At 37.0% G+C, this 15967-nt stretch overlaps 1 protein-coding gene across 1 annotated transcript in view; it reads right to left on the bottom strand.

The window, feature by feature from the left end:
• LOC103467843 (uncharacterized) overlaps window positions 1-15967 on the bottom strand; it is a 39663-nt gene that overhangs the window by 12282 nt on the left and 11414 nt on the right. The window contains exons 9-12 of the mRNA XM_008414551.3: window positions 11548-11659; window positions 10140-10230; window positions 5257-5343; window positions 452-604 (exon numbers count right to left, since the gene is read on the bottom strand). Coding sequence (XP_008412773.3) covers window positions 452-604; window positions 5257-5343; window positions 10140-10230; window positions 11548-11659 — 443 coding nt within the window. The remainder of the gene's footprint in view (window positions 1-451; window positions 605-5256; window positions 5344-10139; window positions 10231-11547; window positions 11660-15967) is intronic.

Here is a 15967-nt window from a genome sequence, read left to right as displayed (position 1 = left end):
TTCAAATTGTTATAGTGGTTAAAGATCAGATTTTTTTTCTTTTTGTAATGTTTTTTTTTAAGTTTCAGAAACATTTATCCACATACATTGATAACTCCAGGAAGTAAGAATACCACGCAAAGGTTTCTTGGTGCAAATGTGAAACCATGATGTAATAACCAGGAAATTTTTACCCCTAACCAGACCAAGTAAATTCACTTCTACTTGATGTAAAGATCCACTGGCTCGGCTGTATGATCTTACGCACCAAGCCACTCATGTTCTCATTTTGTGCCAAGTTTGATTTCTCTAGTGAAACCAGGCGGCGACACAGTCACAGCCCTGATTGAACCTACCTGGCCAAGAGAAAATGGCAAGATGCTCAGGGACCAGGCTGTGTATGTCAATGAGCAGAGTTATTAGGCAGAGGCGAACCTCAATCAAAGGTCAGACGAGAGTGTTGGAATCGTACTTTGGTTAAGGACGAGAGGCGGAATCCCTTGGCCTTTTCCTTTCCGGTGTTCTCGTTCAGGTAATTGCCTATAGCGAGGAGGTACTCCAGCACGGAAACAAATGACCTGGAGTTGTACAGCTGCTTGCACATTCTGATCTTCTGGTTAATCAGCTGCAAGACAAACACAAGGAACACAGACTAAAGTCATTTGTCTGTAATTCAAGCCTCTACGTCTCACTCGCTCATTTAGTCACAGAGCAGCTCTGAGACATAGGAGCAGCGTCAGGCTTTATAGACGCTACAGTAGTTGTGTTTCTATTACAAATTCTGTTACACCAAAAACTTTTTATCCAAAAACGAGTTGTTTTTTTTTTTAAATGTCGTTAACAAAAATCATTACACTACAAGCATAAACAGCCTCATCACAGCACCTCAATTGACCTCATAAAATGAATAATCAGCTTCCTGTTGTTGGGTAAGATTATTATTTGGTATGCATTTGTGTCAAGTACAAATATCCCCCCAGAATATCACACGATTTCCATGTTTAACCATCTCTGAACAGATCCTGTTGAATATGGATAGAAATCATGCTGGAGAGAAATCAAAGTGGGATTTTAGGTTTTGCCAACGGTGTATTAGAGGAAAAGGGGAGTTGGTGTTGTGGGAATTACGCCACTCGAAAAACTTTTTTTTTTTTTTTCCCCAACTCAGGCCCATGCCAGCCAGCAACAATCGAGCCATATGTTTCTATTTTAAGAGTAACCTCCCTATGCCTACAATTGGGACAGTCTCAATTAAACTGAGGAGAAAGCAGATATCCAGCTACATTGTATAAATTGGCTCCGAACTCGACCATCTGTGGAAAACCACTGAGCTTCAGCAACAATCAGATCAGCATAAAATCACTAATGCTGTTTTTATTGAACCTTCCAAAGGTGTATGGAGGTCAAAGTGTAACAAATAGAGGAAATAGTGGAACACATGTTTTTTTTTTTCCATTTTATTGACGCATAATCATGCTGTCATTAATTTAAAGACAAGTGTTGAAAACAGCTAGCATTCCTGATTACAAAAAGTTCATTTATAATAATTTTATTGAAATGTGTCATAATTGAAGTTAAACTCAAATTTATTTATTTATTTTGAATTTTAATTAGATTTTGATTTAAAGTACTCTTTGTATTAAAAATCAGTGTTGGGAGTTAAAGCTTAGGGTGATGGCAAAGAGGCCTTCCAATCCCAGACATGGACCTCATCGCCAATTATAACTCATCAAAATGTTTGTGGAAACATTAAAAAAATAAAACGTAAGTTGGTAGTAATACAAAGAGTTTGGCTGCTGTAATGTCAAAAATAATATTTCCATTGATTATCAGGGAGGGAATTAAATCATTTTTGATGAGTCATTATTGATAAAATGTAAAGAAAAACGTTTTTATGGCAACTGCTTACACATAATTTTTTTTGAGAGAGAGATCGAGATGCTCATCTTTTTTATATAGCATTTTCTTTCAATGGGTAAAAAGCAGCATCGGTCCTGCTACCTGTTGCTTTAAATTTACATAAATATCCATATTTATTGTAAATGAACTGCTTAATTTGAATCTGTGATTTTACTACTACATTAAAACAAATATAGATGCTCAAGCTTTGCTCTTTCCTGTGGCTCTGAATGCATTTCTCCATCCAGTTCCTGAAAATGTTGCACTTGGTTTTGCCATGCCGTGCATCACAGCTTCAGGTGACACCTTACTGTCTGCCGCATCATCAGCTTAAGCTGTGTGTCTTTGACATTTTCTAATACATTTGGCTTCAAACTGGGCACATCAAATGGTTTAAAGAAGGAGCTGAGTCCACAACGCAGAGCAAAACCTGTCATCCTGGAAACAAGGGGAAAAAACCCATCCCAGGTGAGAAGCATTCCCCTGGTTGGCGACACTGTTCTCTCTCTCTGACAGGTGGCATGTAAATCATCTTAGTGTTCAGGCTTATGGACGTCAGTCTATGAGGATTCAGGGATTTAGAGTATTTTGCAGCTAATAGGACACTAAACTTTGAGCACAACATACAGGGAAATCCCGAAGATTAAGGATCATGGTTATTTTTCCCCAAAGCACATGCATGCAAATCCCATACTTAAGATTGAGTGACCTTTCTCAAATAAATCCGAGGGAGGAGAGAGAAAACAACAACAGGAGCAAGGAGCCAGGAGTAAATTGAAACTTAATGAAATTGCTAATCTTTCTTCTCGAGTCATCTTCCCGGCACACAATATGTTTGTCTCAGTGTGTAAGACAAAGAAAAATTAGTATTGCAGTGAATGGATCACAGTGCCATCACTCTTATCTGCTGTTTCTCTTCATTTTCAGGCAGTTAGCAGACAGGAGATTAGGACTGAATCAGCAGAGCAGAAAGAAACAAAAGCTTTTGAGAGTCAAATAAAAAAATAGAAACGCAGGAGCTGGGAGGTATTTTCGTGTGACTGCAATATCTTCACAGCCTGCGGACCCCAATGCCAATAACAACAACCCACTATGAGAATGTTAAAGATTATTTTGACTAATGATAAACTTGGAATGTTTGTGTACTCCTATTGAACAGGGCTAAAAGATTTTTGTTTTAAAGAATATAAAGAAATATGTTTCAGTTGTAACTTTTTATTTCACTCCACCTGGATTAATTTAAGTCTTTACTTGACTAGGGAGCAGAAGTTTGCAGACAAAAGTGAAAGTTTCCACGTTTCCCACAGTTAAAACTCCAGAGTGGGTTTTTATTGAGTTTAAAGCCCTTTTACACCAACCAGAACAATTGAACCTGATTTGATTAAGATCTATCTTTTCTTTTTGATCACAGAAGTGTCTGAAAGTGCCCCTCATACCTTTCTATTTTCAAGACTATTAACCAGCGAACAGAACAAAAACACACACTTAAATGACCCCTTCAAACATAAAAGTCAAAGTTAGAAGAAAAGCTTTCATGTAATAATTCCAACTCCTCCACATGTTCTTTTTTTTTTACTTGTATCCATTTATAAAGTCATAATTAAGGTTTGCATTAGGGAATAAATGAGCTTTGTGTGGGTGTGTGTGTGCGTGTGTGTTTGCTGAGGAGGAAGACGTTTTCATTTTCACCTACAGCTGCTGTGCAGATCAGAATCTAAAGCATCTCCTGCTTGTTTTACCCTTAAAGCTGAGTCCCGTTTCACCAGTAGCTCCTCATTTTTAGCCATCTGCCAAACATTTCTAAGGGGTCAGGTGTCGTTAGAAACTGCTGTTGCAGGAAAGGACCAAACAGAAAGAGGAATCTAGCTCATAAAAACATGGTTGTTTTTATGAATGGGTAAGATTTCAAAATCTATTCTCAAATGTTAATACTTCCCCAGCTAACTTATTCTAAATTGACCTTTTCAGATGTTTCTTTCTTGTTTTAGATTTTGTTTCAGTAATGGCTATTGGTAGCTTAATAAAATAAAGGTCTGAAAAATAAGAGGAAGATATGAAGTAAACTGTGCAGGGGGAATCAAATCAGCAAAATACAGCAAGAGTTGATTAAAGTTATATTTTTAATCAGTTTTTTCTGTATTTGAAACATTCACTTACTTCCCTTTTGGTTGAAAGACTGAATGCATCTTTATTTATTTCCTGCTGAAATAAACTATTATTAAATCAACATTAACTTGATTTAAGTCTTGATTATCTTGATTAGAAGGTCTGGTTGTTTTTTTTATTTTAATTGAAGTGCAATTATCATTGATTGAGGCTGAATTAAATCTTGATAATGAGAACTATAGAGCAGTTTGCTTTTTTTCATTTGCGAGAAATAATTTAATTTGAAGGAAACAAATGACCCATCAGACTGGCTTTAGATAGATGATGAAACTGACTTGTATATACTAATATTTGACATAGCTTGTCAATGCTACACTATTCATTATTGCTAATCAGTATTAAAAAATACCAAAGCTTAAATATTCCTCAATGTTCTGCCATAACAACAATGACATCAAGGTGTGCAATTTAAACAAAACATGTTTGACTGTGTTGGTATTTATCTGATCACTATACTGTGACAATAACCCAGATAACTTACTAAAACTCTTTGTAATATGTATTTAACATTTTGATATCTGAGCATTTTCAGTCAAAAAATGTAAGAAGAATTGGTGTCATAAGGAAACCAAAGTTCCACAGTCAGGAAGAGGAGAGGCTCACAGTCAGAGCTGTTTGAGGTTCAGAGTGAATTTAACAATTGAGATGTTTCCATTAAACAAGAAACACAAGTGACATGTGAATAAGTTTGAGAAATCCTTCATCTTCCAACTACATGTCAAATGTCCACATTCTTTAAGCTGAATTCTGGGTTTTTAATAGCCGGAAATGCAATCATCAAAATTCACAACACATGAAATCCATAACTCTGTATGTAATTAGTCTATGTAATTTATTCCATTTTTTTTTTTATTGAATTACTGAAATAATTTAACTTTCTGACAATATTCTAATATCTTGTGTTGGATTACTTTCAACACATTATTGAAAATGTAAATTAACTGAAGGGTTTTTTTAATCTTTAAAATACTCTTGGCTTTATGTTTTTGTTCTTCAACAAGCATATCAAATAATACATTTCTACATCTGCTGCAGAATTCATGCCACAAATAAACACATACCAGCATATTTATATGTTTATGTAGTAGAAACCAGCCTCCTGACAGCATGCAGTAGGATGTTTTAAACACTACCTGAATTAGCTGTCAAGGAATGAGTAAATGGGATTTAAAGTAGTCAAAGATTTGACTCTGGATGATGAAGTGAACTCACGGGCTGCAGGTCTTTCATGCTGATCGGGAGCTCTCTCAGCGTCAGAAGCAGGTCGAGTTGCGTGCTCAGGTAGGGGATGTTGCACATCTGCAGCAGAGAAAACACGTAAGGCTAATGAGTGCATGGAGAGAGAGAGTCCAATTATCATACCATCAGACAACCCATTTCCATGTGATTATTCCAAAAGATCTAAAACAGCTGCTGAAGCAATTTGCACATGTTTTTTCAGCCCATTCCTGCTGTGCAGCAGGTCTGTTGACAGGCTGATTTAACAGACAAACCGAAAGCTTGACACTTTGAAACGATTGGCTGGGCAGCCGGCTTGACCTTTGTGTCTGAGCTAACCTCTAATAAATCACTCCATATTGTCAGACCGTCTGGTTGATGCTCACATATCATCTCCCCAAGGCCAAAGGGCAGTTTGTCTGACAGATACTTACGGAAAGACATTAGGATTAGAGCTGGAAATCCCAACCATGTAATCATCTGGATTTTTTAATTTTTTTTGCAGCTATATTAAAGTATGAATTCCTCCTCATGCAGAAGCAGCATTATCCTGCTCATGCTATGCTTTCAAAAACATTTAATATTCCTGATTTGAACAATTTGCATTCGGAAAAGACAAATGGCAACCTTTTAAAATAATTGAGTTGTATGCATCATGGTGAGTTTTTTGTTATTTACATTTAACCTCCATCTTTGTTTAGCCCTGTGATGAACTGCTGATTTGTCCACGCTGTATATTGATGTTGGATCACAATGAACAGCACCCTTTTTGACAAGCACGGTAGTGGAGGAGTGATGATTTGGTTTTCTTTTGTAGTCAGTGAACCTATACATCTTTCAGCCATTAAGTCAAGCAAGTAATTATCTATTTATTAAGTATTCTGCACTCAAATTTGAGTTCATCTTTCCAACAGCAGAACCTCAATTCAAACTGGGTCAATAATCCTGCATTCAGCAGCAAATCTACATCTATAGTAGAAAAAGAAGAATCTACTTTGACTGGGTCATTTCTACTTTGACTGGACAATGGGACAATCAGTGGGATTTCAATAAATCCCATATAAAAATCCCATATATATATATATATATATATATATATATATATAGACCCATAGACCCGACGAGGGTCCCCGTTGTCAATCAGTGTTGCTTCCTAAGTGGACAGTTTGATTTCACAGAAGTTTGATTTACTTGGAGTTATATTGTGTTGTTTAAGTGTTCCCTTTATTTTTTTGAGCAGTGGATATATATATATATATATATATATATATATATATATATATATATATATATATATATATATATATATATATATATATATATATATATATATATTTTGTTGTTTTTTTTTTTGGCTTAGGACCAGATGTTTATCACTTCATTATATGTTAAACCTTTTAATTCAAATAAGGTGTAATTACTTTCCACCATATCTGTAAAGACAGCTGCTGGGTATTTAAACATCTGCAGAATGGAAACATTTTCACACACGGGAAACATTCTGTCGGGAAATCACACCTTCAGGTGTTTAACTTTATCTGAGGTCTTGTTTTGTCAGATTCAGTTATAACAGCACAAAGTTAAGTACTATACACTTAATTTACATGCATTTTAATTTCAGTGCACCACACATACAGTGTGACATACATAGGGCATGTATGGAATAAAACTATTCCAATTATATACCTGAAATTGTGATGCAGAAATATTTAGGTGGAGTTGTGAGACAGATAACAGCATAATTTCCATTAGGGCTAAAAGACTGCAGGTTATTTCTCTGCTGGTTGAGGAAACATTTGAGCTAGAAAAGAGGAAAAAGTTTCCATGTATTATTTTTCATACTCTGTGGTGAAAGCCCCCAAAAAATAATATGTTTTTGTTTAGTAGATAGTGAAAGCAAACATACTCTTTCAATCAGACTGTGGAAACATTCCAGCTGCCAGATTTTATGATCCAGTACAATATAAATCACAAAGATTTCCTTCACTGGAATTAAATCTTTTATAAAGATAACCAGTCCTTTGCGATGTGTGCAAAGCGGAGTTTGGGTGGGGACATACCCCAACATTGAATACTTTGTAAAGATTTAATGTTAGGCCTAAAACTGTGACATTTTTGTTCTTCACATACAAAATATGTTGCACAGACGAAAAAAATGCTTTTTCTTTTGAAGTTCTACATGCATCTTAGTTAGCAAAGAGAACAGATCTCCATGTTTGAAACAAACTCCACTTTTAATTTTAGTGTACTCAATTACATTTGCAATTTATAAAACAAACCCACAAATTTAGAAACGACTCAATTTGTCATTAGTTTGTCATATTATAAATGTCAACAGCAATTAAACGTGATTTACTTAGTTTTAGTTAATTTAATGTGAAATTTTGTAGTTGTTCACAGGATGACATGAATCTCTTCCACTCAATGCATTTAGAAGATTTAGAAGACTGACTGATAATGTGTTTTAGTTGTGATTTTATGTGATTGACCAACACAAAGTAATGCCTAGTTGTAGAAAATAAACACTGTTTGGTGTTTGCATCCCCTTTTGTAGATCCCTTCACTATGATACCCCTAATTTCAATCCAGTACCTTCAGAAGTCACTTTATTACTAAACAGAGTCCGTTGGGGTACAACTGTGCAAGCAAGAATATAGTATGTGATATTTTGTCATATAAATCCCAGTAGAATACACTGAAGTTTGTGGTTGTTTCATAATAAAATGATGAATGAATACCTTTGAGAGGTGTTGTAAACAGATATTTATCAGGTTGCGGTCATGATATGGTACAAAAGCAAATTCTGTGTTTATTGTTGTCGATAGAAGATAAGCAGGGGATTTCCAGGCTGTCAACAAAAACAGAAATGAACTGTTTTTAGCCAGACTCTTCTCAGATTTTTGATGTTCTTTTTAAAGTGAACATGAAGGCAGAACCTTTCATGAGAGGTTTTATAACAACTTCTCCTGATTTCAGGTGTCATCTCCTTTTTGAGATGTATTTATGCACTTTTCTAAGACAGAAACTTAAACCTCCATACTGCACACATTACAAAGGACAGTAATAGAGTAGAGAGGGGCAGGAACAGAACTGACCTGTTCCCAACACACTTTGACACAAATTCAAACAAGCTGTTTCAAAGTTCTCCATTTTAAGGCAATTTCCGACTTCATCACTTCTCTCTATTGTTGCAATTGCTGCCCTTCCTCTTTTAAAAATGTTTTTCCGGCATGGAACTAACAAATAAAAGCCGTTTACAAACCATAGGAACTAAACTGTATGTACCCAGATACCCAGATCTCCATAAGGACTAAACCTGTTTTCTGCATTTGACAGCCCTTATGTCAGGTGTCAGATATTTCTCGGCAGCTTTATCATCTGCTATCTCTCCGCTAATCTTCCACATGCAGTCCAGATAATCTGCTTTCCTGGAAGGTGATTACCGAATGGAGCTTGTCATAACACCCACTGTGTGAATGAGGAGGCAGGTGAATAGATTCAAAAAGCGTTCCTACAGAATACGCTTCATGTGCAGGAGCAGCGCATGAAGCAGCTCCTGCACATGAAAGGTACTTGCTGCCTTAATTATAGTTCAGTAAGGCAGAAAGGTGGCGTCCTGATTAGATCTGCTGTGTTACAATAAGAAAGTTTTGGGAATTAACTTTTTCAAGTTTCTGTGTCAAGTTTGCATCTTTTATTCAATATGAGTAGAAATAACTGGGGGTAACAGGTAATGATCATATTAACATTTTTCCTCAATATGTAAATTTGACAGAATTGGGCTGCTGACATGAAAACCACATGCAGTGTCAGCATACCTTCAGATAAAGCAAAATAAAGACATGTTAACACATGTCCATTAATTCATCTGGTGGAATAAAGGGAATTGAAATGGATTAATGAAAAACATCAAATAAAACCACAGATTCCTACTGTATAGAAAAGTTTCATGGTTTGCTTAACATTAACGTTTATATGTTTGCTTGTATCATGAAGGTGTTTGAACCATGAGGATACATGTTGCCTCTTCTGTGCACTCGGATTTTTATAGATTGATCAAAATAAATAAAACCTTTCTAGAAACTTCATTGGTGGAGTCTTTTGAAATGAGTACAAACAGAAGTTATGGCATCCAGCACATTACTGTGTTTTTGTTTATGTGAAACAACTGCACAGCTATTTTCAGGTTTCTTTTCAAGTATCTTTCTCTGATCAGTGTTTTGCTCCTTAGACAGAAATGTTGTGACGATCACTTTGTTGTGACCTGGTTGTGATGAAATTATATTGTTTCTTCTTCCATGTTGTGGTCAAAAAAGGTTCGCTGGAAGAATCAGAAGTTTAGAAATATGTTTGTAACCGATGTTTTAGCCAGAGTATTTTAAACAATAAGGTTGTGAAGATCTTAATAGAGTTCTTTCCTAACTATGCATGTTTGTTTTGTGATTCTTTGCTGATGAGAAACTTGCTGCGGACTGTCAATTAGAAATAGATCAGCTCATTAATTAAATTTCATTGACAGAAGGCAGGATTGCTTTCCAAATGTCGACAGAGCTCTGTGATTTTCATTCCCTTTCAGTTCTTGTTTTCGTCATGTGTTTAATATTTCTTCAATTTGTCACTCCAGTTTATTGCACAAAACTTGATTTATGGCCTAAGATATTTTCTGAGAAATACACGAGTCAAAACATGTTTACTTCCTTTCTGTCCCCACATCTTCCATCCATCCATCCACTTACACCGTTGTCCCTCAGTGGGGTCGGGAGGGGTGCTGGTGCCTATCTCCAGCTAGCGTACCGGGCGAGAGGTGGGGTCACCCTGGACAGGTCGCCAGTCTGTCGCAGGGCATGTCCCCACATCTGTAAAACAGTAAACTGTACCTCCATCATGTACTGGTCCACGACATGCAGCTCTGAAACTGGACCCTTGTGGGATTTATACATTTCCACATCCTCCACAGTGGGGACGTACCTTAGAAATAAAAACAAACACTTTTCAGTTTGGATATGAATGGAATCTTAAAGACACATCGAATCAACTTCTTTGCAGATAAAGTGTCCTTAAGGGAGCTTTCTACATGTTTCTATGCAAATTGTGACATTTTGGTGTAAACTTCCTTAATTCACCCACACACTCGCTCTTGCCCCTCGGTGTCTCTTGGCTCCACCCACTTTGGTGGAATTTTTTAGAATTTGTCTGGTGGCCGGGTTTTGCTTTCACAGGGGATTTGGTTGCATTTCAACCTATTTATTTATTTTGTGAAATCCACTTCGAGTTTTAAAGAGTTGAATCCACAGAACAAACAGGTTCGGAGAGTCATTTGAGGCACTCCTGAATTTCCGTTTTGTTCTACAAAGTTGTATGACGGGAATGGGCCATGCTCTTAGCCATCTTTAGACTGAACACTGTTCCTATTTAGTTTGAAAACACTTGCATGTTAATCATAAAATGCTGTTCCTCTATACAGCCACATGACCCCTTTTTCGCTTCTGAATGGAAGCTATTGGACTGTATTACAATGGCCTTGAGAAATGATTCAGAACCAAGTTGGCTTGATGGTTTTTGTCAGCTTCTATAAAGCAGCAAGTCGCTGATTGGAGCCGCCATCTGCTCTCTGGCACTGAATCTGAACTCTCATTTGGAGTTCCTTCTCCTGTCGCTTCTGAACGTTCTGACCCCAAAACTAAAGGGATTCTCTTCTCAACGAGAAAAGTCTTCCGCCGTGCCGCTGGAGAACAGCAGAGGCCATTAATATTGCAGCATCTGTTGGGAGTGGTTCTGTCCCCGGGCCTATGCCAGAGCGCATTAAAATATATATTACGTTTTCATAGAATAAATAAATCCTGCACAGGAGAGTACCTTAGATCACTTTTGCCTTCCAGGAGGAAAACTTTCCAAGCTACGGAGAAAACTGCAGGTAAGAGCCAGGAATGCCTTTCTCCTGGGGGCAAGTCAATAGTTTCCATCTCCGCAAATAACCAGAAATAAAACTTTTAGTAGTAAGCCACTCTGATAAAAGGTTATTTTTAGTATTAGAAGGTTGTGAAGGCTGCTGTGTGAACTGTGTGTCCATCTGGTTCTGGTTCTTCCCGTTTCATATCATGGATACCTCACACCAGCATACCTACTTGGGTGTTTTTTGAGCTGCCAGTTTTGTTTACACCCACTCAAGTATCAAACACACTCAGACTAGGGCACGTAATGTCATTTGACTCTCAACTTTTGCTTTTTATGCAAAAATCTAGGGTTTGAATACAAATTAACACTTTTTTTGGCACAAAGTCATACCTTCTCAGAGAGGTGATGTGCTCATCAGACAGACCTCCATCTTCCTCATTAATAATGAACAGTTTGTCCTTCAGCTCCCCTGGTTGCACCGGAAAACTTTTGAGGAAAATGTCTGGAAGAACAATGGATTAGAAAAAAATCAACACACTCAATGGTACATGAAAGCTCTCCTCTTGACAGATAGTACTCTTATCCAGCGATGAAATGAATAAGAAGAGCCTTCCGAAGACAAAGGGACCTTTACTTAATTACTTTCTCCCTAAGGCCTCGGGCAAATGCACACATTTGCATCCTATCAAGTCGAAGCGTATGGGATTTTTTCCCCTTCATTTTGGGTAAAACGCCTGCATGATTCAGTGTAAAGGTTCTCTTAGTGTTGGAGACATCATTCCTTTCCCTGAGCTTTCAATTCATTGTATTTATTGTTACAATAAATACAATAAATACATATAAGGTGATCAATATTCAGTTTTCAGTGCTGCAGTAACTGGTAGGCCTAATAAAGCTATAAAAATATGGTCTGGTGTTTGAAGGATGTCATCATTATCTGATCTTCTTTCACTTTCTTTTGTTCTTAAATAAAGTTAGCCAAAGATTTGTGTTATTTCGATCATTGTTACTTGTACGTCGGTGGGTTCTTTGTACTTTTTGCCTTGTTGACAAAACTGAAAACAGACCCGATTCTTTATTTCGTCTTTCTACTGTTTGCTCCAGTAGAAAGCAAACAGATTATCCCCCTAAAATGAACTCATCGTTGAAAATCCTCTCATGACTGATTGACTCTTCTCTGTTAGCATGTCTGTTAATGTCTGTTTTATTCTGCGTACCTCTGAGTCTTTGACATTGAAGTTGAGACAACAGTTTCCTCGCGTGGGCATGTCCCATTTCCTGGGACATGAAAGATCCAGAAGATGGGTCTTTCAAGTCCCACTTTCAAATGACATCAAACATCCTGAATCATTTTTTGCGCTACTCGTAGTCCAGTGTGAACCTCTCCACCTCTCCCAGCCAAAAATCCCTCATATGCAAACATGTAAGTGCAAATTAAGCCCTTTGTCGTCTGGCACAAACTGGGCACCGTCCTGGTACATTGGAGCACAGAGACAGAGAGGGTATCCCACTGGGGGCAGGAAGCCACAGGTGTACTTTTAATTAGGACTGCGACATTTCCTGCCATTAAAAAGGCTGCATGCAGAGGGACTATCAAGGTAAATGTTCATATGGGTCAGGCAGACATTCTACAGATAAACGCACTTTGGTCATATAATTCTGCATTGAATTTTATCTAATCATTATTATTGGGAATATTTACCTTTTTTTCATTTTTGGTTCTTTTTTTTTTTTTTATCTGCTGCAATTATAAATAGAAAAACTGGATTTTTTTATTAAGCTAAGCTCTGACATCTGCGCTTTTTGACCAGAGTGGGATTCAGCTTTAAAATATGTGGGTCTTTAAAAACGCCAATCAGCTCCTGGCAAATTGTCACATTTACACTAAAGAGTCTATTTCTTTCTGAACTTCCATGACAGCTTCATTTCGATTATTTTTTTAATTGTCTGAGCGGTAATTGTCAATCACAGCTGCTAGGACAACAATTCAGTTGAAATGCAGAAGAAAGGAATGTGTTTAAAAACTGTCAAGCATGGACGTTTTTATTCTGAAAGGAGAACGTTGTGTCCTTTTACGTCATTATTTTACACCCTATCATCATGCATAAAGTCAAAAGGCAGCAAGACCCAAATGCTGTCTACGCCTTTGAATTGCACCTGACTGATTTAAACGTTAAACACGATGAAAGCAGACACGGCCTTCAGAAGTGCTGGATGTACAGCGATCCAAAGGAAAATCACACAAAACGTCCTGTCATCTGCTCTGTAGGTGTTTCTGGCTGGCCTGTGTGGTGGTGCCACCCTCCAAACACATTTTACTGATATAGAGACCGAATTACATAACTAGTAAGCCAGTGAAATACAGGAATTGTAGCTTTATCAAACATAAAGGGAAAGGAAAGGAGCAGAAGCCTTTTAACTTTTCAAACAGTATTGCTTTATATATTTCTTTTAAGTTTCTTTCTTTTTTGAAAGGACCCAGGAGGTTGTTTTTTTTTTTTTACTATGGTTTACATCGTAAATGAGGGTCATTTAAGTGAAAAAGTGTCAGGGCTCCTTTTTAAAATGCAGTTGTTGTTTTTTTTGTATGTTTTTTGTGATATAATTTAATCTTTTTCAATTCAACTGAAGAATAAGAATGAGTAAACTTGAGTTATTTTAGTTTCACCTGGTTACACTATTTTTGTAGCCTTAAACAAATACTTTGCTGAATCACATTTTATTTCAACTTTAGACCTCACCGTTGGTAGGCATCTGTCAGCATTATCTCCTGCCAATATTTAGCTTCTTTACTTTTCAAATGTTTTTCAAATTTATCAAATTGTGAGATTTTTCCACTTCCCTCTTTAGTCAACTTCACAGATTTTTTTAAAACAAAATTTAGATCTTGATTCTGGTAAGATCATCCAAAACTTAAATTTTCTTCTGGTGAAGACATCGTGTTATTGCTCTGGACGCGTTTCTGATAACCAAGTTCAATATATTCCAAGTTCCTTCTAGAGCAAAGTAAAACCCGGGTATGATGCTGTCATGTTTTATTTTAGATTTGGTGGTCATCTGGTGCCCTGCTGGGTTGTTTTCCTGTCAAACACATATTTTGTAATTGTCTGGCCACAGAAAATCCCCAGACTTTGCCAACTTATTTCCAGAACTGAGTTTAGGGTTTTTTTTCTGAGCATATTTGTGCATTGCAGTATTGTTAATATTGCTTTTACCTGGTTAAGAAGAACTATTTTAAAGCAATTTGTATTATTTCCACTGAATCACCCTAAAATTTTCAATTAAAACATCATGTTCATACGACAAAAGCAGCCTAGTGTCACTGCTACCGTGTTTCCCCGAAAGTAAGACAGTGTCTTACTTTCTTTTTATCCTCAAAAGCCCCACTGTCTTACTTTCGGGGTGTGTCTTATATTGGAAAAAAATTGTCGAATTTTTTGTTTTAACCATAAAATTAACATTTATTAACAACCTGAACAGTATTGTATTGTATTCTGCACACCATTTTTGGACCAGTCGATGATCCAACATTTTCTCCTTGCAGAACTGCACTACATTTTTGCCCCAAGATTCTTCGACAATCGCTTTTTTATACTCCACAGTGTAACTCTTCCTTTTACCACTGGAACCGGAAGCGCTCATGTCTAGGGGCAAAAATATAGCATACGGTATAAGCACTGCTTGTGGTTCCGTATCACAGTCTCCTGTGTGCATTACCGTATTTTAAGCAGGAGGCGGCAGTGACAAGTGCAGGGGACGGCGCGGTGACGTATGGAGAGGGGGACGGTGCGGACGTGGGCAGGAGGCGGCGCGCAGCTAGATGAGAGGGAGGCAGCAATACCCCCGTGTTGACATATGTCATATGTCTTACTTTCAGGGTACGGCTTATATTAGCCGACCCCCCAGAAACCCCCAATATGTCTTACAATCGGGGGTGTCTTACTATCGGGGAAACACGGTAGGATTGAAGAAATGTAACTTTTCACTTTTTCAGTATTTTTAGAGATCTAATTATGAATTCCATTTGAAAAAGATCACAAGATTTGTGATGATGAAGATCATCAACAGTGCAGTGCTAGGGGAATTCCAAACACAAGTTGTTTTGCTTTATTTATAACCTTTCGTACCTGGATATTGATGTGGTGGAAGAAGAACTCTGAACATTTTCGTCTATGTAACATTACTAAGACCAATGAAATAAAAATCAAAACAGACAGACGTGTGGTAATATTCTGCTTTGAGGTGTAATGGTCTTCTTGCCTCCAAGTCCAATTAAAAGTAACTACAAACAAGAGCACCGCTATTAATCAGGACTTGAAGTTTAACCTACATGAGCTGCTAAGATAGTCAACTTATAAAAGATTCAGTCGAGTCAAAGCAGGAGCCGGCCTTGCAAAACAAAACAAGCAGATGCTTTTTGCTGTATTTTTAAAATGTTTTATTTATTTTTTTCAGCTGAGATTGAGTGTAATTTTATAAATCAATTCACAAACATTGTGTTAAAAAGTTTTTTGCTGCTGATGAGCATTGAATACTATTAATCTGCACTTCATTGTAGGTTTTTTTTCTGGATACTTTGTTGCAGCTGGTGCTCATGCTGGCCTGTAAAGACAGTTTTGAGATCAAGCCGCTTAGAAATCCCATAATTCAATGTTTTCTTGAAGTGATTATTTGTTTAGATTTGGTCATATTTTAGTCATAAACTTTAAAGAGAGTTAATGTGGTAGGCTAATGCAATACAGTTAAGCTCAAAATTATTCAAACTCCTGCCCGATTTAGATTTAAAAGTATTTTCCTTGAAGCAAGATCT

The sequence above is a fragment of the Poecilia reticulata genome, chromosome 7 (assembly GCF_904066995.2).
Source record: "Poecilia reticulata chromosome 7, P_reticulata-male-v2, whole genome shotgun sequence".
Classification (NCBI taxonomy): Eukaryota; Metazoa; Chordata; class Actinopteri; order Cyprinodontiformes; family Poeciliidae; genus Poecilia; species Poecilia reticulata.
Note: the sequence above shows the minus strand (reverse complement) of the source record. Positions and strands in the feature narration are given on the sequence as shown.